The 22,010-nt window shown below is 40.4% G+C and overlaps 2 protein-coding genes across 3 annotated transcripts in view; both read left to right on the top strand.

Annotated features, from left to right (window-relative positions):
* Positions 1-11,686, top strand: part of gab2 (GRB2-associated binding protein 2) — a 53,659-nt gene extending 41,973 nt beyond the window's left edge. Inside the window, exons 3-10 of the mRNA XM_015030408.1 lie at positions 286-514; positions 3,495-4,090; positions 5,507-5,604; positions 6,166-6,445; positions 6,536-6,626; positions 6,704-6,800; positions 6,891-7,013; positions 8,151-11,686. Coding sequence (XP_014885894.1) covers positions 286-514; positions 3,495-4,090; positions 5,507-5,604; positions 6,166-6,445; positions 6,536-6,626; positions 6,704-6,800; positions 6,891-7,013; positions 8,151-8,294 — 1,658 coding nt within the window. The 3' untranslated portion in view covers positions 8,295-11,686. The remainder of the gene's footprint in view (positions 1-285; positions 515-3,494; positions 4,091-5,506; positions 5,605-6,165; positions 6,446-6,535; positions 6,627-6,703; positions 6,801-6,890; positions 7,014-8,150) is intronic.
* Positions 11,687-14,012: 2,326 nt separating this feature from the next.
* On the top strand, positions 14,013-16,021 carry LOC106946213 (nuclear factor 7, ovary-like). Of its 2 annotated transcripts, none has more exons than XM_015030410.1 (2): positions 14,013-14,158; positions 14,236-16,021. In XM_015030410.1, the coding sequence occupies exon 2, from the start codon at positions 14,253-14,255 to the stop codon at positions 15,627-15,629; it is 1,377 nt and encodes a 458-aa protein (XP_014885896.1). In that variant the 5' UTR covers positions 14,013-14,158; positions 14,236-14,252; the 3' UTR covers positions 15,630-16,021. The 2 variants fall into 2 exon arrangements, with proteins under 2 accessions (XP_014885896.1, XP_014885895.1); XM_015030409.1 differs by having other exon boundaries at positions 14,013-14,164.
* The last annotated feature ends 5,989 nt before the right edge of the window (positions 16,022-22,010 follow it).

Below are 22,010 nucleotides of genomic sequence, written 5' to 3'. Positions count from 1 at the left end.
CTAAAAGCAGAGGGCTGCTGTTTTCTGTTCTCCCTTGAGACGGATCCTTCTCCTGTATTGATTAGAGTGCAGACTAAAGGGTAATGACTACAAGGCCACGCAAAACCCTAAACTCCCCGGTAGATTTAAAACTGCTCTCCTGAATTCAAAGATTGACACGTTTTGCAACCATTTGTGCGAGGACTGATAAATTTTCTCTTCATTTCACAGCACGTTGAGTTCTGTTAGAAAAAACCAAAACAGCCGTGTAAATAATCAATCACTCCAATTTCTGTCTGCCTGCAGAGAGCAGATTACACCATATGCCCAGATCTGTTGGAGCAGATGTCACCGGCTCGATGGCTCCTGTGAGTGGAGAACGGAAGTCATCGGCGCCCGTCCACTCCAGCCAGCCGGTGCTCTTCACCTTCGACGTGCCCGTGCGCCACTCGCACCACGGCTCCCTGTCCAACAGCGCTCCTCAGGACTACCTCCTCCTCCACCAGTGCATGAGCAGGAAGACAGAGAGTGCACGGTAAATGTCCTGATCCTCAGACGTCCTGTGTCGGTTTCCTGTTTTCCATTGATGCAGGTCAACATGCAGGTTTGCGGCTCTTCCTTTGCTCTGAAGCCCCCGAGGGTTAAAACTACTGCTGCAGGGGAAGAGTTATCCAGCTGCGCGTGAGAACCCAACACGAAGAGATAAGAGATCTCTTCATACTTCTAAAAATAGTCAGTGTTGTAAGACGGAGGGGAAGCAAACTTGTGGTTTATATTCTACTATGTGCCCAGATTACAGTTCTTAATAAAGCAATGAAACAGATTTAAAAGACAGATATTTGCATGTTCAGTGATATTTGTAGATTGAGTTTTCCTTCTTTTAAAATGTTATAATTAAAAAAAACAATAGGAGGCATGAGTCATAGGAAACTTAAAAGTTTGATGTGTATCTCCATTCAGCCTCATTTACTCTGATATCCCAAAATAAAACTCACTGCACTCAGCTGTTTTCAGCTGCAGACCTTCACACCTCATGTGGGAGAATCTGTTCAATGAAGATCTGGTCTTCAAAACTGACAGTAAAACATCGTGTTGACAGGATTATCCCTCCGCTCAGCAGAGCAGTACATTATGTACTGAGATCAGCCAACTTTACAATCCAAAGAGACATTTTTGGCTTTTTTTCCCTACAAAATAACATCTGTCTTCTCATTTAAAGAACAATTAATATTTACAATTTATTATTTAAATAAAAAAATCAAACCTTATTGGAAAAAACCCCCATCTTGGTTAGAAAGAGGCCAGCTTAGAACAACACAGAATGAAGAACTGCTAAAACTACTCTTCCCTATTTCTTTTACATATTAAATTGTCATTTCTTCATGTCTTATGTGGTATGACATGAAGAACTTTATTAAGAGTTCTTTATTATTAAGAGTTCAACAAACTGCTAATGGAGGTTTTTGTGCATAGCATAAAAATGTGGAATAGTTTTTCGCATGCGTGGACAAGGGACTGCATATACAGATTGTCAGCTACGCTCAGAGCCTGAGAACAAAGGAAACAAATGTTTATATGAAATCACTTCTGAGTTTTGCATTAAGAGTTTCCTCCTCTCCTGCCATCCTGCCTGTTTCTGAGGCACCTTTAATCACGCCGCCATTCGGCAGAAAGTCTGTGCAGCACATGATCAATGAGTTCGAGGCGGCAATTCATCTTTTCTGTACATTTTAGGCTCACGCAGGGTAGAGCCGCGCTCTCAGCTGCACGATTTGCATGCAAATTTGCTGCGCTGGGACTTTGTGAAACTCAGAGAATCAAACCTCACATTCCATCTCTTCAGCTGGAGGAACATATTTTTGTCAGAAGGTTTTGCATCAAGAGGCTGCTAATTAAGAGAAGCATCTGGTGGCAGGGTGTGATTCATGTCAGGATGAAAATCCCAGGGTCTCACGAGCATCCATCCGTTATCTACACCTGCTTAATCAGGTTCGCATGGGGGCCGACGTCTCTATCTGCTGCAGTCAACACATAGAAGATGGGGGATTCTCTGGGCAGGTCATCAGTCCATCACAGGCCAGGAGCAGTCCCTTACAGATTTTAGTATGAAAAAGAACTAAATATAAAGCCCAGCTAAAGTGGAACTACTGCACAAAGGTTCAGAAATTTATTATATGTTGAGCAGCACTGTTTGACACTTAAGGTCAAGCCGTGCAAATGAGAGACAGTAAATGAGGCGTGTCCCCAGGGTGTCCATCTGAGACTCTGGGAAACATGTAGCATTTGCACTTCTCTGTCCTGGTCCAGTAAAAAATGTGATTGAAAAAGGAAAGAAACAAAATAATAATAATAATAATTAGACAATTCTTGTATGAGCTAAATGCATTCCAGTCCACAATTATTCATTCATTCATTATTCCCCTGCACTGCAGAAAAAAAAAAAATCAGTAAACTGTATGGTCAAAGTTACAGACCGTAAAATGTAAACGTATATGGTTTCTACATTGTATTACCGTAGAAAATATTTACCATGACTCAAGAAACAAGTTTTAAGTAATTTTTACTTTTGTGTTTATATTATAAGAAATTGCAAAATGCGTAGAAAAATATGATAATGTTGCCACCAGATAAATAATCCTAAAATTAACGGTACTAATCAGCCAAAATTACAGATTTTGCTGCTGTTTATAGTTAAATGTATGGTGAAAAACTACAAAAATGATTTTAATGGCAGATTTTGATTTTAAAATTATTTTCCTCCAATCAAGAAGCTTTTCTGAGAGTAAATGAAATAGAATATTAAAACAATGCATCATATGCCCCGCTTTTGTTTAGAGTTTATTTTAAAAATGTTATGTTGAAAGCTGTTTACACCTTTGTCTTTTGTCAGTGGAAAACAATTTTCTGCCACTACTTCAATCACATCCTTTTCATGGTTGCTGAACATCTCAGTCTTAAACCTTAATCTACCAGCGGTATGAATGGTTTTGGCTGCAGCTTCATGTTTATGAAACCCTGTCAGGCTCGTTTCCAGTGGAGGGCTTTGCCGCCATCTGCGGGCCTTTTATGTTACTACATTTAATCCAAACTGCTTTTGAAAATGTATAGTAGATCTGCATGGCATTTTAAACCACAATATGATTATGTGCGTTTCCATAATTACAAAATAAAGCTTTTATTTTCTCTATTTCTGGAGCGGTTATACTTTTGCCATGTGTTCATGGGCTGATGTAGATTTTGGTTACCCAGCTCATGAGGTATAATGAGAACAATGAAATAATAGAAAAGAGAGCAGAATTTGGATTAAATGCAGTTACTTTTGTCATAGCAACTTTCAACAATGACATTGCACCAGCATATTTTTGCTGATATTGTGCCGCCCTGTACAATGTTTTTTTTTTTTTTTTTTTTTTTTTTTTTTTTTTTTTTTTAATTATTAAACTGTGACATGTTTGAGGATGAACTCAAGCACAGTGTAAATGGACTGAGTACATATGTGTATATTTGTGTTGCAGAAGTGCCAGTTTCTCTCAGTCCACACGAAGCAATACGTTTCTGGGGAGCGACTCTCCGGTGCAGAAATTTTCCTACGGCTTCTCAAACTGTCTAAACGGCACGGGAGCTCAGCTGCACGGCTTCTACAGCCTTCCCAAACCAGGAAAGCATCAGCTGTCTGTGCACGACGATTCGTCACAGGAGGCCTGCTACGTCCTTCCGCGGGGTTACAGTTCTGAGGCCCCACCTCACAGCAGCCTCGGCGACCCCGACTTTGAGAACGAGGAGGTGTATACCTTCAAAACTCCCTGCAACACCCTCGCCACCATGCACAGCAACGAGCGCTCGCCGGACAATTATGATTTTCCCACCACGCCCGGCTCCTTTTATCAGATCCCACGGACATTTGACAAGAACCACAACTCCCTGACGCCATCCAGCTCTGAATCCTCCTGCGCTCCTCCGCCTAGGCCCCCTAAACCTAACCAGGGATCTGAGGGGAACTGGGGGAGTCCCCACTCTGCTGGGAGTCAGAATGGGGAGATGACATCTGCAGTGTCTGCCCTTCCACGCAGGAACACTCTCCCTGCTGTGGAGAATATCAGGCTCCACAGAGGTAGGCAGACTGACGAATCTTTTACAACTGTCCGGTTTCTCTCTTTTTCAAATCCAAGTCTCAACTGATCAGCTGTATTGCAGTGACTCCGCTGCTCGTCTCCTATTTTCTCCTTCTTTCTCCCTTCCCTTCCTCTGTCGCTCGCTTTAAGCCGAGCTGTTGGGCAGAAACAAAGGAGCCAATGTAGCAGGCACTGCTCTGCTGACACACTAATGAAATTCAAGTCATACCATCTGATCCAGAATGCCTCGTTCCAGACTGATAACCAATTTAAAAAAAAGATACTCTCAGACACAATGTGTGTCCTCTTGGTTTCGTATGAGTTGCTTTGTCAAGTCTAAGCATGTTTTATAAGTCCACCAAAATCAAACCTTTCTGTTTGTTGTCTTTCTTCAGAATTTTCTAAATTGTTTTATATATATACTCCTGCTTGGATATTTTGTTATAAACAGTGACACATGGTCTCTTCCTTGTTTGAGCGTTTACAGTAGTGGTGGGCACACTTTCGCTAATGCGCTAATAGTGGAGCTAATTTTTGTGGACTTCAGCAATGCGACCGTCCATTTCTGAAGACCAGAGGCATTGTTATGCCTCAATGCACATGAGCGAGACGAGTGCACTGTATGGTAAGGAGCGAATTGAAATGACTAAATTCAGACATTAGCACAAAAAAGCACTTCTGCTAATGCACTAATAGTGGAGTTAATTTCCCATTTAGCACTTTTGTTGACGTTAAAAACATTTGGCGCACTTAGCTTCCCCTAATTAAGTTATATTTGGATAAATTCTAAAGTGGAACATTGCTTGCTTGTTTTGTAAACTTTCAGTTGAATAATGTTCAACATCTGTGTTGAAGTTTTGATTGTTGACTGTTAACAATTCCTCAAGTAGGTAGACGTTTATATTTATGCTCTTATTTTGAAGTGGGTGAAGACATGGCTGTTTCACTTCCTCTCCTTATGTTCTCCACCCCTGATGTGGTGCAGCAAATAATATTTATTCAGTACCCAGAATGCAACACTGTAAATCCACAGCCTGTAAACAGTATGACCTCTACTGATGTCCAGCTCGCATTCTGACCGATGTCCTACTGTTAATACTGAAGTATAAAAATATTTGCAGGTAAAAGGTCTGTTCCAAAAAGATCATTTCCTAAAGTGCAACCATTCAGATTGGTGTGCAGCAACAAATTTGAACCTTTACAGGTTGACATGCTATGTTGTGTCACTGACACATGGCGGGTATCAATATGGTTGAGTTTAAGGCTTTAGCATTAACTTCTGTTAAATACCATGTTGGTATAGCGCTTTGGCGCTAGTGGAACTAATGCTTGTGATTATTGCTTTAGGATTAGCCGCCCGCCACTGTTTCACAGCAATGGTAAATAATGATATACGCCTATGTATCCGTCCACAGGCTCTTCCTTTGAAATCAACAACCACCATCGTTTGTTCCACTTCAACAACTCAGGCCAGTCTGTGGAGTCTGTTAATGACGGGTTCAGCTCATACCTGGTGAGTTTTTGTTTTCTTTTTTCAAAAGACTAATAATTCATCTCAATACCACCTTTTGCTTGCATTTTCATGTTCTGGGAGATTAAGCTACGGTGCTTTGCTAAAGTGTTTGATCAACTTGAACTTTTTTCGCATTTTGTCCTGTTGCAAATGTTACATCATGCTGTGCGGATATTTTTCCTAAGCAAGGACTTGGAGCTTTTATTAGAAAACAGAAAAACTTTAGAGGGGGATTCACATTCCAGAGAATATTCATTAGTTAAAATGGTCCTGTCAAAGTCCAGACTTGAGTCCAATTCAGTCACTTCCGAGAAAATCAACTGAGCTTTTGCCATTTGGGGAAGCTTAGTGAAGAGATCTTTCAGCCTTTATATTTACAAAGCTGGTTGACACACAAAAGATCTGCAGCTCCAATTTATTCACTTTGTGTTTGCCTGTAACAAAAAGTCCAAATAAAATGCATCCAATGTGGTGCTGATGTGAAAAAAGTTACATGGGTGTGTGAATATTTGGGAGGGCACTGTGCGTCACCTTTCATCTTTTTCTGTTATCCTCCACCAGAGGAGCCAGACCCCCTTGACTCGCTCGGACAGCGGTAATTCAGATGACAACTACGTTCCCATGAATCCCGGCTCCTCGCCACTCAGCGCCGCCCAGGCTGACAGTCCTAAGAATGTCTACATTCCCATGAGTCCTGGGCCGCATCACTTTGATTTCCCAGGGTTCTCTGCAACGTTACCTGCCCGGAAGGCGAGCAGTGCGTCCTTGTGTCACAGGCCCGGTCGTCTGAGTGACGTTACACCACCTCCCATAAACCGTAACCTTAAACCGAACAGGAAACGTACGTATTTCAGATTTAGAAGCATTTTCTTCGCAGAGTCTGTACAGCTGTTTGATTATATAAAATCTGTCTGCATTTTGTTTTCTGCAGCAAAGCCAACACCTCTTGATTTAAGGAACAATGGGATCATAGATGAGCTGCCGTATAAGAGCCCAGTCACCATGTCCTGGACGCGTCCCATGTGAGTCCAACTCACTGGTAAAGCCTGTCCTTTCTCCCTCAGGTCACTTGGAGTCATATTTGTTTTTTTTGTTTCAGGCATGAGATGAACTCCTCCCACCACTGTCGACCAATCTCCACGCAGAGCATCACCAGCACCGACTCTGGAGACAGCGAGGAGAATTATGTGGCTATGGTAAGCTCCAGTAGCTGGAGGGCAGAGTACGCTGGGCTTCATTGTTTCATTGCACCGTGTGTGATTGAAACCTCCCTCCGGTCCCAATAGCAGAATCCGGCATCTACCTCCCCAGCCATGAGTGGCACCAGCAGCCCAGCCCCTCGGAAGTCTGGGAACGTGGACTATTTGGCACTGGACTTCCAGCCTGGCTCACCCAGCCCACACAGAAAGGTGGGCCATTGATCTGCAGCTCCTCGGACACGGGAACTTTTCCAATTATTTCACATCAAAACCACAAGTCTCAATTTATTTTATTAGAACTTTATGTAATTGAGCAAATTAAAAGTATTTCAAAATAAACAGACTACGGGTTTCAAACATAACATGAAGGGTGTTATGCTTTTATGTCTAGGTTCTCTAGGTTAGTTTCTTCCAAGATGATTCTTTATTTAACTTCATTCATCTTTCCATCACCATCCATGCTGATGAAAAAATAAATCTAACAAATTATGCTGCCACCACCGGGTTTCAATAGTGATGTGCCGTGTTACGTCCTGAGTTTCACTCCCATCTCTGTTGCTTTGCCTCATGTCTGTCCCCTCCTTCTCTCTGTTGGACTACTGTCAAATAAAGCCCACTAGTACCAAAACAATTCTTTAAAAATAAAACATTCATTCCTGCTCAAATTTTCACATATTTGTGAGCAAGATCCCAAGATACTTAAAATCCTCCACTTGGGGCAGGACCTTGGCCCCGACCTAGAGAATGCAGATTTGAAGACATCCTGTTCGAGTCGCACTCTGCTGTGAACAGCTTCAGAGAACCTGATGAAGCCAACAGAACCACATAATCTGGAAAAAGCAGAGATGCCATACCCTCAACACCTTGGTTGGGCCTGGACATTCGGTGTTATAAGTGTTATAAGCAGAATCCAGTCGGTGTCACAGGGCAACCTTGGCTGAGTCCAACTCTCACCGGAAATGAGCCCAATTTACCGCCGGCAATGCAGACCAAACTATGACATTGGTTATAGAGGGGCTGTATGAAGGGGCTTCCCGAAGCACATCCCACAGGATTACACATCCAAAAGCCTTCCCCAAAAAAAGCAAGCTCAATTTTTATTTACAGATTATAACCCTGTCATATTAACAAATATGTAAAAAGCATATTTTTTTTTATAAAAGCTACATACTGCTGCTTTAAGGTTTGTGACTGTAAAATGAGAAAGAGCTCCAGCAGTACTAATAATATTACAGGGGCCTGTATTTGTAGACTAAATTCATGATGCCACCGTTTGTTATTTTCGTACCGCCGTGTTGTCTACCCTCCAAACAGACTCCTAATTATCACTTTCTTATTACTTCGCAGCCCTCCACATCCTCTGTGACGTCTGATGAGAAGGTGGACTACGTCCAAGTGGACAAAGAAAAGACGCAGGCGCTTCAAAATACGATGCAGGAGTGGACCGACGTACGGCAGTCAGCTGAGCCTGTCAAGGGCGTCAAATCCTGACACTGACTCGTACAAAAATCGAAGAACTGAAATCCCTTGTTAAGTCTCCAGGATTATGCTTGGATCACTACCATAAATAGCAGTTGGACTTGTGTAAGACTTAAATTTTGGGGCAAAAAGCCATAATTATCCTATGCCTGTTCTCTCTGTGATAATTACTTCTGCAGTGCACTGCTAGCATGCAGGATATCAGGACATACAGGTAAAAGCAAGCTGCCAAAGCTTTAAAACCAGACTGTTAGAGTGCATAAAACTATCATATTCAACCATCACTCCGGTTCGCTCGAATATATTGTATGATTAAACCTGTCCCACCAGACCTCAGCAGACATTGGTTGCATCCAGACGGTAATTTACTCTGAGCAGCAGCTCTAGCTAACTGGTCGATAACTATATTAATATACTGTGACAGTACGCATACAGGTCTCAGGAATGCCAAGAAGCTCTCGTATTTGAACACACTTTCTCGTCCCCCCCCCCCCCCCTTCAATCTGTCATTTGTGCTGAGTCTTGCAGTAGCAGTAAGGAGGAGATTATTTTCACTGCAGGCAATCATTTCAGCTTAGCAGTGCATGTCTGGCAAGAGGAAAGGGGAGACAGAAATATAGCCATTCAAATATGCAAAAGGCCTGTGTCAAGATTACCTAATGATAACTGCACATGACGGTTGCCTCAGTTTCAATTAGGTGAGAAACCAAACCAGATGTAGAAGCTGTCAGGCTCAGGATGGCAGTCCAATCATTTCCGTGTTGCTATCAAGTTATTGGTGTTCAGATGAACAGAACTAATGAAAGGAAGAAAAAAAAACTTGTAGGGTTTTGAAGGGTATATATCATTGTTGTTGCAGCTTTTTCAGTGAGTTAAGACATGTAACTTAGTTTAGGTTTATTCATGTCCATGACTGAAATCTAGAATTTGTACAAAAGAGCGAAACAAAACAAAATTGAACAAAAGTCAAAACCCATCAAAGAAAGTGACAATGTTCTATTTGAGATGCCAAAGAAAAAGAGCTGCAGCAAATTATCCAGCTTGTATTTTAATTCATAAAGCCAACATTCATATAGAAACATATTCGAAAAATTTTGCCCTAGAGCAATGTAGAGGACATCTAAAAGAATATGGGCTCTCTATAGAAAGATTTAAATAACTGCATTTCAAAAGTCAAAACTTATGATGCTGGATTCAGATTGATATTGCAATTTCTGTTGCGGTTCTGATGAACTAGTTACTCTGATGTGCCCAACCATGTGTTGGCACATTTAATAAAAAAAATCTGTGTAACCAGAATATGGCTATGCAGTAGTTATGCTAGTCTCATTTTTCTCCACATAATCAGTCATGAAGGTTCAACTGCACCAAAGTGAGGTAACTGGATGTGATATAGAATCAGACTGCAGCTCTAATCAAATACCGTCACCTTCAGTTTTCTCAGACGGAGAGAAAACTCGAGTCACAAATGAAGCTAGTTATTTCAGGTAAACACACAGATCGTTTGTAAAATATTGCTTTTGATTTGGCCCAATCTGTGGAAATCAGAAGATGCCTTGCACTGACAAAGAACACATAAAAAGTAAAAGCTACTGTAAAGAAACCACTAAATTGCCTGAAGAACTTTATGCTCACAAACAACAGCTGTAGTTGCCTTGGTGGTCTGGCTGTTAACTACCTGCTCAAGCCTGTTTTTCATGGCCATGGCATGAATTATGATAAGTCCTCTTCCCTAAAGTTTGGGTGGTTCAAGCAAAAGCGCTCCCTTTGTCGTTTTTTTCTTGCTTGCCATTAGGCAGCCACACATCCATGTGTTGTTAATCAAGAAAACAGTCTGCATCATATGTACAATTCTCCATCAGTCTCTCCTGAAACATCATCATCCATATATGGTACTCACTTCATGTTTCCAAGTGGCTACAAAGACAAAATGCCATACTTCCAATATTTAGAGGTTTTATGGTTATAAAATATATTTTCCCTTTAATGTATTTTCACATGCAGCTCCATGCATGTGAAACCTTGACCAAGAAACCTTAGTAGGTGGAAGTAAAAATAAAGCAAGAGGTGCTGCATTACACAACTTATAGATGAATGGTAGTATATGTCAATAATTCACAGCATTGGCATCAAACCTAACATTTCCCACACTACATCTCTGAACATTAATTATATGTAAATTATTAACATAATGACATATTTAAGTGCATCTTGTTGACTGTTTGAAATTTGTTGCACTTGTCTGGTACAAAAAAGTGTGCTACATTAACACAGGGACTCATCAGTAATGATATTTGTATAAAATTAAGAAGTTAATTTCAGATACTTCTGTGTTTCTCTAATTTGCCTTATATTTTCATTTTATTTTAGAATGTAGTTCCTGCTGTGGAGGAGTTTGATTATTGATTATTTTGTTCAGACCAGGACCACATTGTATTCAGAACAACTGAGTGATCAGTTTCTACCTGAAGTGAAGTCCAGTATTTCATTGTGGGCTGGAACCACTTATTAAGAAAAGTATGGCCGTGCAGTTGCTGGATGGTGTTATCAATTAATATTTACTGCTTATGTTTTTCTACACTTTTTAATTTTTTTTCAAAATCTTTTTAATCATTTTTATTATTATTGATTCACATAACCAAGTGTTATATATAAATGGAGGCTAAATTTAGCAAACATGTGTTGTAGATTGTATTTAATTCGGCTTTGAATTCCAAAATAGGCTTTTCAAGAACCACTCCTAAATTTGGGATGGCTGGTAAGGGTGATAACATTCCCAGATGAACTGTGATTTACAAAGAGGGGAGAAAAGATTGAAGAAGAGCTTGTCTACCTTTCAGTCTCTGAAGTGAAGTGGAGGTGTAATTTATTATCTGGAGATACTCGCTGTGAGCAGGGGAGCTCTGTACATGTTGTGGTAGATTGAGCTGAGTTATGTTCAGTGACAGCCTGGCAGTTCGAGACTGAAAACAATGCTCAGATCTACTGTCAGACCGATGACGTACTGTACTGATAATGATCTTTTTTTTTTTTTTAAGAAAACCATTGTTATTGCTACTACTGTAAAGCATTTGCAGACTGCTTGTGTGTTAACTTATTAATTTATTGTGTGTTTTGCAGTTGATAATTGTGAAAAAAAACAAAGAAAAACAAGTGAGGAAGAATTCTCTACTAACATTAATGTATATCTTCACTTTTTTTATTTTTTAAAGAGTTTGAGAAGTTATGCAAGTGTGATTGCAACGTGGTACAGTTAATTTGGGATACACAAGTATACCTTGTCATTCCAATATTATGGTAGACTTAAACTGTGGAAGTAGAATAAATCAAAGAGTTAAACTCTGGTTGTACCATTCTTTTGGCTGTCATCATACTATCAATAAACTCACAATTTTTGGACAGAACTGAAATGATATTCTTCTAAGAATAGCAACTGTTGAAAGAGGCGCACCCACATTCATATTCCAATGTGCAGATCGGTTTTACATACGTGTTAAAACAGCCACTACCCTGTGACAATAAAGTATGAGACAGATGATTGGTAAAGACATCAAGCTTCACAAAAAATCAAACCCGATAAATCTCGATTTATTTGGTAAATTGAGATGCATGGGCGAACTTCCACCTTGCTGAGGGTGAAGAGCTGATCCACTGTTCCATGACCAGGACAAAAACCACACTGCTCCTCCTGAATCCAAGATTGACCGCTGTAATGTTATTTAAAAAAAAACTCTTAAAATTTACACTTTGAAGCAAAATCTCACTGAAGTTTTTTGAAATGTCTATTTTTAAATTTGAGCACATTATTTCATTGAGTAAAAAAAAAAAGGAAAAACAATCAAGGACAAAAAGTCAGTCACCAGATGCACAATTATTACCATCAATAAGGTACTTTTACAATATCTTAATACAGTATTATTCTGTCTTTTCTTTATCTGTGTGCACAGAGGTTTTGTAGGATATAGATCTAAGGTGTAAAAACACTTTTAAAATTTTTTATTATGTCTGTTTAAAAAAAAAAAAGTTCTTTAAACTGCTTCATGATTCTTTAAAAAGAACAAGTAGTGCTCAGTGTTTGCGGAAGTAAACATGGAGGCTAACGGTGGAGCTTAGCTTACACATTGGAAGTTATCGACCGGAGCAGCATATTAACAACTTAATCCTCATATAGTTCGTCATGGTTGTTTTTCTTCCCGCTTGCGCATATCAGGGCACAGAATAGTGGGATTTGTCGTGTATGAAGGACGTTCAATTCGGATGAATGCGACCTGAAGGTTAGGTCACATTTGAATCGGATTCGAATACGTATCCGACGTGTACTGTTCACACTGTCATGAAAAGATCGGATACAGGTCGCATTACGGCAGGCTCTTCAGGGGCAGGACATCAGGGGGGATGTCCTGCCCCAAGTGGAGGAGCTATCTCAGGATCTTGTTCACGAATGAGGGAAGAAAGGAGCGGGAGATTGGTGCACCATCTACCATGAAGAGGGCGCTATACCGGTCCGTTGTGGTAAAGAGAGAGCAGAGTCAAAAAGCGAAGCGCTCGATTTACTGGTCGATCTACGTTCCCACTCTCATCTATGGTCATGAACAGAGGCGCAAAAAGTGGGTATGCAGCGTATGCAACGCATAGGGGCGCAGCACCAGAGGGGGCGCCAAAACCCCGTCTGGAGGGGGCGACGCGCCGATTATGTTTTCCCATACAGTTCAGCGCGCCTCACGCTCCTTCACCTCTCACATATAAGAGGTAAATGGGGGGTTGAGCTTTACCCTGACGTTCCTTCCCTGGGGGAGGGGGGCGGCGCCGATTTATGTTTTCGCATCCACCTGAATAATGTGCAGTTGCGCCACTGGTCATGAACTTTGGGTCATGACCGAAAGAACGAGATCAAGCGGCCGAAATGGGTTTCCTCTGCAGGGTGGCTGGGCTCTTCCTGAAAGATAGGCACCAGCAACCCTCCCGACCCCATTAAGGGACAAGGGTGTAAAGAAAATGGATGGATGTTTGGCTGTCATATGTCTGCAGCTTTTAAAATGTCCCTTATAACTTTTATGAATATGACTTAGCATTAAAGGCAAATAAGCTGTTAGCCTTGAGCCGTTAGCCTTTTGCTGTTGAACAAATTGATTCCAGATGTCCCGCATTGTTCAGGTTGAAATCTTCAGTTTGCAATCAGAGAGCAATGATTGTGTTTCTCTTTGCCAGCATGGATGGAGGAGGAGACACTGAATCATTAGAGGGTATTTCTTTTACTGCAACAGCTTTTGTTTTTATTTTCTTAATTTTTTTCTTCTTTTCTGATTTTATTTTTGGTTTACATTTAAAGTTCTTTTGTCAATATTTACAGTTTGAAATATTTACAGTTTTTGTCAGCTACAGTTTGAAAAAAAAATGTCAGGGCATTGATCAAATCCGATTCTTGATCCAATTGTTTTGAAAATAGGAAACATTTTCCTCAACACCAAACACCATTTTCAACTCCAGAGTCTGAATCTGACAGAAAAACAGCAAACAGAAGGAAACCCTGAAAGAGTTTTATGAGAGGAAAAATATATTTTCACTTCAAGTAGAAACAAACTCATGAATCAGAAGAAGCTGTAGTGTTTTTCTAAAACTGAAGACTAAGATTAAATCCTCTAGAGGGCACCACATCTCTGCCTTAAGACTGATTCCAACAGGAACACCTGGGAAAAAACAGGAAGCAGTTCAGAGAGAAAAAACTCATTGAGTAAACACCCCGAGGATCACCTTTGACATCTGCCTTTGTCTCTGACTGAAATCAAACTAACACTGAACAAGGAGAACAGACAGAGAACCCAACTACTATACACTGAAACACAGACTGCTACAGGAGGAGAAACAAGCAAATCAAAGTGAAAGTAAGTTAAGAAGGTTTCCACAGGTGAGAAACTGATTTCCTGGTTTGACGTTCTGTCTGCTGTGATTTCAGCTTCACTCTGAGACAAAATGGCTTCCAGATCAGATGATGATCTCTCCTGTCCGGTCTGTCAGGAAATAGTTAAGGATCCAGTTCTTCTGTCATGTAGCCACAGCTTCTGTAAGGAGTGTCTGCAGAAAAATTGGAGAGAGAAACCAGGAAGAGAGTGTCCAGTTTGTAAAAGGAGATCTTCAATGGAGCAACCACTTCCTAATCTGGCTCTGAAAAACCTGAATGAATCTATCTTAGAGCATAGAGCTTCAGAAGATCTCTGCAGTCTGCACTCTGAGAAACTCAAACTCTTCTGTCGGAACCATCAGCAGCCAGTGTGTCACACATGCAGAGATTCAGATTTACACAAAAACCACAGATTCAGACCCATTAATGAAGCTGCTCAGCAACACAAGAAGAGCCTTCAGGAAACTCTGGAGCCTTTAAAGGAGAAGCTGGAGCTCAGGAAGAAAGTTCAGGAGGAGTTTGATCAGACAGCAGAACACCTGGAGGTCCAGGCCCGACACACAGAGAGGCAGATTAGGGAGCAGTTTAAGCAGCTTCATCAGTTTCTAGCAGAGGAAGAGGAGGCCAGGCTGGCTGCACTGAGGGAGGAAGAGGAGCAGAAGAGAGGGATGATGAAGGAGAAGATGGAGGCTCTGAGCAGAGAGATAGCAGCTCTTTCAGACACAGTCAGAGCCACAGAGGAGGAGCTGAGAGCTGCAGACGTCTCATTCCTGCACAACTACAAGGCTGCAGTGGAAAGAGTCCAGCGCTGCCCCCTGCTGGAGGATCCACAGCTGCCCTCAGGAGCTCTGATAGACCAGGCCAAACATCTGGGCAACCTGGCCTTCAACATCTGGAGCAACATGGAGAACATGGTGACCTACACTCCTCTGGTTCTGGACCCAAACACGGCGGGTCCAAAACTCCATCTGTCTGAAGATCTGACCAACGGGAGGGGAGGGGAGAAACAACAGCTTCCTGATAATCCAGAGAGGATTGATGGACCTTGGTCTGTTCTGAGTTCTGAGGGTTTTAACTCAGGGAACCACAGCTGGGATGTTGATGCTGGAGACAGTTTATTCTGGAGACTTGGTGTGTTAGAAGAGTCTGTTCAGAGGAAGGGATTCATACTGTCTGGACTGTTGGTTATAGATTTCTCTTCAGGTAAATATTTTGCACGTTCTCCATCAGCTCCTTCCAAAGTTCTCTCAGTCCAGAAGAATCTCCAGAGGATCAGAGTGAATCTGGACTGGGACAGAGGAAAGCTGTCCTTCTCTGATCTGGATACCAACACACACATACACACCTTCACACACACCTTCACTAAAAAGATGGTTCCATATTTTGAAATTAATAAAACATTAAAGATCCTACCGATGAAGATCTCAGTGATCAAGCAGCAGCTCTGATGATCTTAGCATGAAGATTACAAAGTCCAAATAAAAACTTATTGATCAGATTGAAACTGTGAGTTTTAAAGAGGAAACCGGAGACAATCTTATCATCTGGAGACTTCTTCATCTGTGTTTAGCTTCAGATTCATCACCAGGCTGCTGGAAGCAGCAGGGCAGCATTAATCTTTCACATCTGACTCTTTCGTCTGAGTTCAGATCTGATTTTAAAATGACTCAAAGTGAGACGTCTTGTTTTTTTCTTCATCTCTTTGTTATTATTTCCATTTTTCAGGAACTGATGTATTAAAAATGTGGATTTTATAGAATATGTGAGCAAAAATGATCTCAGCAATGTGTTTAGTTTACAAACTAAATATTTCATTTTAAAAGTAAATATTTATTGTCCAAGCTAACCTTTGAATTAAATATTTAGTTTGGAACACTGACATTTATAAATGTATGAATAACATGGTGAAAATATGACTGGAAAAAAAGAACATAAATAAAAATCATTGCTGTTATTTTTTATAATGTAATTAATGATTTTCATGTGGGCAAATTCATGTTTTAATTTTGATATTTAACCTTTTAAGCAGTTAATATATTCAGGTGTTTTGTGATAACTATTTGCTGAAGAACAGTGTGAGGACAGGTGAAGGTTAGTTCCTAAAAGTTTATTTTGTGCTTCAGCTCAGGAAAACAGACATTCCACCTAAAGAGGGAAGAGCTGAACAGATTCTAGGGGAAAAGTTATTGTTATTGTAATTGGTAATTAGTTATTGTATTTGTTCTCTGGATAAAAACTGTTGTTGGGGGAAAGGTCTCTGATCACTTTGGGTTTTGCCATCAGATGTTCTGAGATCTCAGATATATCTTTGTATTCAATAAATCTGACAAATTTTACCTCACTGACTCTTTTTGTGCTGGTTTAATCCTTCGCATGCAGATGTAGGGAAGATTTACTGATCTTAAGAATTTGGTGTTTCCGCCTGTTTTTTGTGAAGGATTTATGGATTTGGAGTACTGTTCACTGAAGATACAACTCAGAGGGTCGACCCGATAAATCAGGAGAGCAGAAACCTGTTGCAGTTGACACTGTGTAATTCTGCAGACTGAACACGCTAAAGCAGTACTTTTCAATTAGAGGCACATCTAAAACACGCAGAGCAGGGGGGCCTGAGGACTGGAACTGAGAACACTGCGCTAAAGCAAGAGTGTTTGTGTCTGAGGCAAGTGTTGTTTCTGAATTCAGAGTAAAGCAGAGGTTTGAATGTGAGGCTGGTTCATATGTGTAAAAGGAATAAAGACACTTATAACCCAGTGTTAAAAACACAAGTAAATATGAATAGATGTTGATTTAATATCTTCTTCTACAACAAGATTAAAAAGTATAAATAGATTTCATGTCTTATTTTACAATAAAAGTTAAAAATAAGTTCATAAATATAGATGAAAAGTGCTAAAAATCCCTAAAAACTGTGAAATATTCCTTTAGTGATTGCTTTTTGTGACCCGGATGACGTGCGAAATTCAGATGGTGGTCTGGAAGTGGATTTCTCCTGTTCAAAACAGAGAAAATGCATCACAGCGAGTACCCTAATTCCCTAAATAGGTTGGAACAGAGGAGTTACCAAGAGAAAATACGGGTATATTTAGGATATGATCCATATTATTTCGATTAAAAAAATACTTGTCATAAAGGATTTAATCGATGTTGAGGCGATCGACATAACCAAAAGGGATAAATGGTCCTTCCAGTCTGTTCTGGATCTGCCTCAGAATCACTTCTCAGTGGGACGTGCCTGATAAAACCCCCAATGCCCAAGAGCCATCCCCATCAAATGGATTGAACAACCTCAAATGACTCCTTTTGATGCGAAAAGTATCCTATTCATTGAAGAATAGGATACTGCCATGACCCCAAGAGCAGAGATTAGGATGACTGTGGACGACCATAAATTAAATGCTGAATTTTCTTACATTTTTCTGTGTTGTATCATCCTAAAAAAATTCTAGTTTTAGGCTGTATGCAAATTTTTACCAGGAGTACTAACAAATTTATCTAAGTCTGTCAATTTGGAGCATTTTTCATAAGTACGTCCAGGAACAGATTGTTGTTGTTTTCATTGTGTACCAACCAGTTTGTCTGACCTGAACTAGTTAAACAATTTCTAACTCTCTCTCTCTTTTTAAGCTTTTTTTTTTCAAAAACAATGCTCTAAAAAAATAAATATAATTTATATGCCTCTCCAAAAAGTATTTTTATTTTGAGTGCTTTTACTTTGCAAACTTTTAGCATCAAGTGTTGGTATATGATTTTTTTTTCCACACGGGTAAACGTTTAAAATAAATTAAAAAAAATTTATTGGCTATATGAGTTCTATTATGCTCTTACAGGAGAACCAAAAAATATTTTAAATTAAATTTAAAAGAACGCAAAGAGCCACTTACGTATGGTACACCTTGTGGTGACATACCGTTAATACATTTGTTTGTCCTCTTCTTTTTAACGCTGACAGTAAATAAAATCGTTTTTGAAAAATGGGGGTGAGGCGCAGAACGGTGTTAAACTGTCAGAAACGTATTGAAGCTACTTAAATTCACACTTTCAAAATCTAATTTCAAAATTCTCTTGAAGGTTGCTTTGTTAATTCAGAAAATCTTTATTTCTCGATTTTCTATTCAATAATTCTTCACTGTTTTCTCAGCTGAACAATATCTATGTTATACATTTTACTAGCCTGTATGCACAGGCACTGCTGATTGTTCCCTGTGTCTGATCTACTATTCCCCTGAGATAACTCACTTCAAAAATGTGTCGACAGTTATACCGAGTCATTATGGAAGTGGCTTTTTTCTGTCAAGAAAAAAGGATTTCTGAGACCTATTTTCAGTGTAAAAAAAAACAAAACTACTGGTAAGAGAGACAGATAAACCAGACCTGACTGATAATCAATCTACACAGCTCAGCTCTATAAGAAATCTGCCTATTTGTTCTCTCTTGGTGAAAACCTCCTGATCCAATTCCTTAAGACTCCATATGCACCCTGCTTTTAACATAAGACCATGATGGAAACATTTATGGTGCACTTGTAAAGTGAGTTTATCTGGTTTACCAGCAGTTGGATATCCTGAAACCACAACGCTAACAAGTGTAGCAACATGAACATGTTGTGAAATGCTAAGACCGTGGTATAGCTTTTCATCATAAACCTGCCTTATATTTCTCCGCAAGTTTAATTCAGAACTGTCTTCTGATGTTCCTTGGCATTCATGATGATGTTTATATCCACCCATGTTCACTAAGATCCCTACAAAACGCGCTCATTTACAGTTCTTTGAAAAACGACTTGCCTCTTCACTCATGGGAAAGTTAAGCACTAACTCAAATTTTCTTAATTTGTGGTTGATGGCTCTGGTTGTGGTTCACTGAACTCCCAAAACCTTAAGGATGCCTTTGACCCTTTGTAGCCTTTACAGACTGATACATGTTTTGCTTTTGGAGGTTAATTCCCAGTTAATTCATCATTTACCCAGGATTCACAGGGGTTAGGGACTACAGCTGAAACAAAACAAAACTACTGGTAAGAGACAAATACTCATATGACTTGAGTATTTTAATAGTTCAAACACCAAATACCAGAAACTGATATCCACAGTCTTCCTAATATCTGCTTTTGGTGTTACAACCAAACACACCAAATAAAATGAATGATGCTCTGGGATTTTTGCCTTGCGAACGCCAGCCAATTGCTTGTCAAGTAGCTCTAGGTCTATATATTTCAGCTTCTGAAATTGCATTTTCTTTTGAGTTTTTTGGATATATTTAAAAGTATATCCAATAAAACATGTAATTCTATTGATTTTTCATGAATAAGTTTGAGTTACATTCCACATAAAAATTAAATAACTGTTCTTTTTTTAGTTTTTTTCTTGCTGATTCCTCTTTGGTATAAAATGTTGCTAGAATGTAGTTTTCACAGCAGAAATCAAAACACAGAGATGGACTCTTTTAGCTTTTTTTGTCTGCTGAAGAAAGTTGATTGCACTGACTTTTATTTAATGATATAAGAATAGAGAGGGCTGAATACATAAGCATGCCACACTTTTTTAGATTTTATTTGTATCCTTTTGTGTCTACTTAATAATTATTCTCTGCTTTGTTTGGAACTATCAGAAAGTAAGAAAAAAACACCATCTAGTTAACAGCAGAAACCCAAGACGATTTCTCATGGAGCTGAACTTTTTCATCAGCTACTGAATTAGTTATGTTTGAGGAACATGAATGAGATTAATTCCCCTCTGCCATGGCGCTTTCCTTGAAGGATAATTCTCCAATCCTCCACTAGAGTGCATTCACGCCCGGCTTCATCCGTAAGAGTGCACCATGTCAGAAGAGGAATGTTCATACAATGAGGGTCTGTGTATAGTAGCTCTGGTATTGCCTCGGTCTACCACACGGACAAATGATTGTCAATGGACTATAGAGACGAATCTCAATCGGTTACTCTAGCGGCTCCACGCGTTTCGACCTCCTGTGTTTCCCCCCCCTCTTGCTTTGCGATCAAATTCCTCTCTGGATGGAGATGGACAAACAAAGAGAGAAAGGACTAATTTCCAAACAACAATGCCGTGAGTCTTGAAGTTTTGTGGATTCGGTGTCTTTATGTGCTTGCTTCTCTCGCTCTGGGAACGAACCGCTCACTCCCATATTCTCGGCTCCTCTGACGGTCGCACTCTTTCGGCTATGCAACGGGTGTAACACACACACGGGCTGAAAATGTAGCACGGACGGTGGGAGTGAAGTTGTGCGTGCCATGGTTTTGAATCATCGGAGGGATTCGCGTTGAATGCAGCCTGTTTGTCTCTGAGCAGAGGTCGCGTCGTTAAGGAAGAGAAGATTCATTCCAGTTGTGACCCCCACGACTCCTCATGTTCGGAAAACATTTTACCCCGAAAGAGTAGGATGCTGTAACTTTGGGACTTTTTCCTCTGTATTTAGGCACATGAGGACAGTACTTTGGAAATTTTCTTACCTAAATGTTTGGTGTTTTCATATGGGAACTGTCAATTTAAACTAATATCCAAAATAAATAGGCCAGCATTTCAGTTTTTCCACATGGAATTCTAGTTAAATCCCTTACACATTGTTTTCTTGCTCTGGCTGAGAGGACCTCAGCTTTTCTAAACTTGTGAGGGACCAGCGGGCATGGGAGAGGCGACTCCCGCTCAGTCTGCTGCTGGTGCTGCTGCAGGGACCTTCGTGCCCATGCTGGGCGTCGGGTTAGGAGCCATGCCCGGCGGGGTGGTCGGCAACGGACCGATGGTGGCCACCTCCAGAGGAGGCTCCGCGGACCCCCAGCTGCACAACGCCATCGTGGAGCGTCTGCGCGCCCGCATTGAGCAGTTCAGGAGGCACCACTCCACCTGCGAGAACCGCTACCAGAGGGGTCAGGCCGAGAGCTCCGACCGGGAGCACGAAAACACACTGCACCTGCTTAACATCGTCCAACAGGGGCCCGGGAACCGAAAGAGCAAAGGGAGCCGGGGATCGAACCAACAACCTCCAGACTACAGCAGGGCCAATGGAGAGCAGAAGGGATCAGAGGGCGAGCAGAAGATTTCCACCCGCATAGCGGTAAGTTGGGATCATCAGTCGACATGAATCATAAATATTGTTCTGATTAACTCACCCAGTGTTTGAATGGGCCCTGAGCCAGCCCCTTCCTCTGGGCCCCAACAATCTTAAGGCTTTCATTAAGTTAAAAATGAGGTTTAAAGTCACCAAAATATAAAAATGAGGTTTAAAGTCACCAAAATATGGTAATTTTTAAAAAATATTCCATAAATATGAAATTGTTTAAAAGAAATTCTGTGCAGTGTCAATTAGTTCAGAAAACTTGAAAAGAGGGGGGGAAAAAACGATAAATTTGAAAAAATAAAAATAAAAATGCACCGCTACCCCCAAGACTGTGCCTCCCAGGGTAATGAGTCATATTTCCCATATTATAAATTCCCACTCAACTTACCTTCAGTTGGTAGTTTCGTTTGGGGTGACCAGATGGGAGGCTGCTAACTGAGGGCTGCAACGATTAATCAGAGTTATTGTGATGAATCAACTAATCTAATTTAGTAATCGGTTAATTGTTAACTAGAGTATACAGACCCACAAAAATACTGTTTGCTGAAAGAGCAACACACTCAAAGCAATAATTAATAAAAAAAATGCACAAAAGTATATACATTTTACATTTAAGATATAAAAAAGTTTTTCTGTGAATATGTTCTATCCAGAACTGCTCAATTTTAACATCACCTGGCTCACATTCTGTAAAAGAAGTATCCTATTAGTCACATTTTTATATCGGTTGATGCAAAAAATAGTCAACAGATCAA

The sequence above is a fragment of the Poecilia latipinna genome, unplaced genomic scaffold (assembly GCF_001443285.1).
Source record: "Poecilia latipinna isolate Pla-1442-1.1 unplaced genomic scaffold, P_latipinna-1.0 Scaffold181, whole genome shotgun sequence".
Lineage (NCBI taxonomy): Eukaryota > Metazoa > Chordata > Actinopteri > Cyprinodontiformes > Poeciliidae > Poecilia > Poecilia latipinna.
This window is presented reverse-complemented; position numbering and strand designations above follow the sequence as displayed.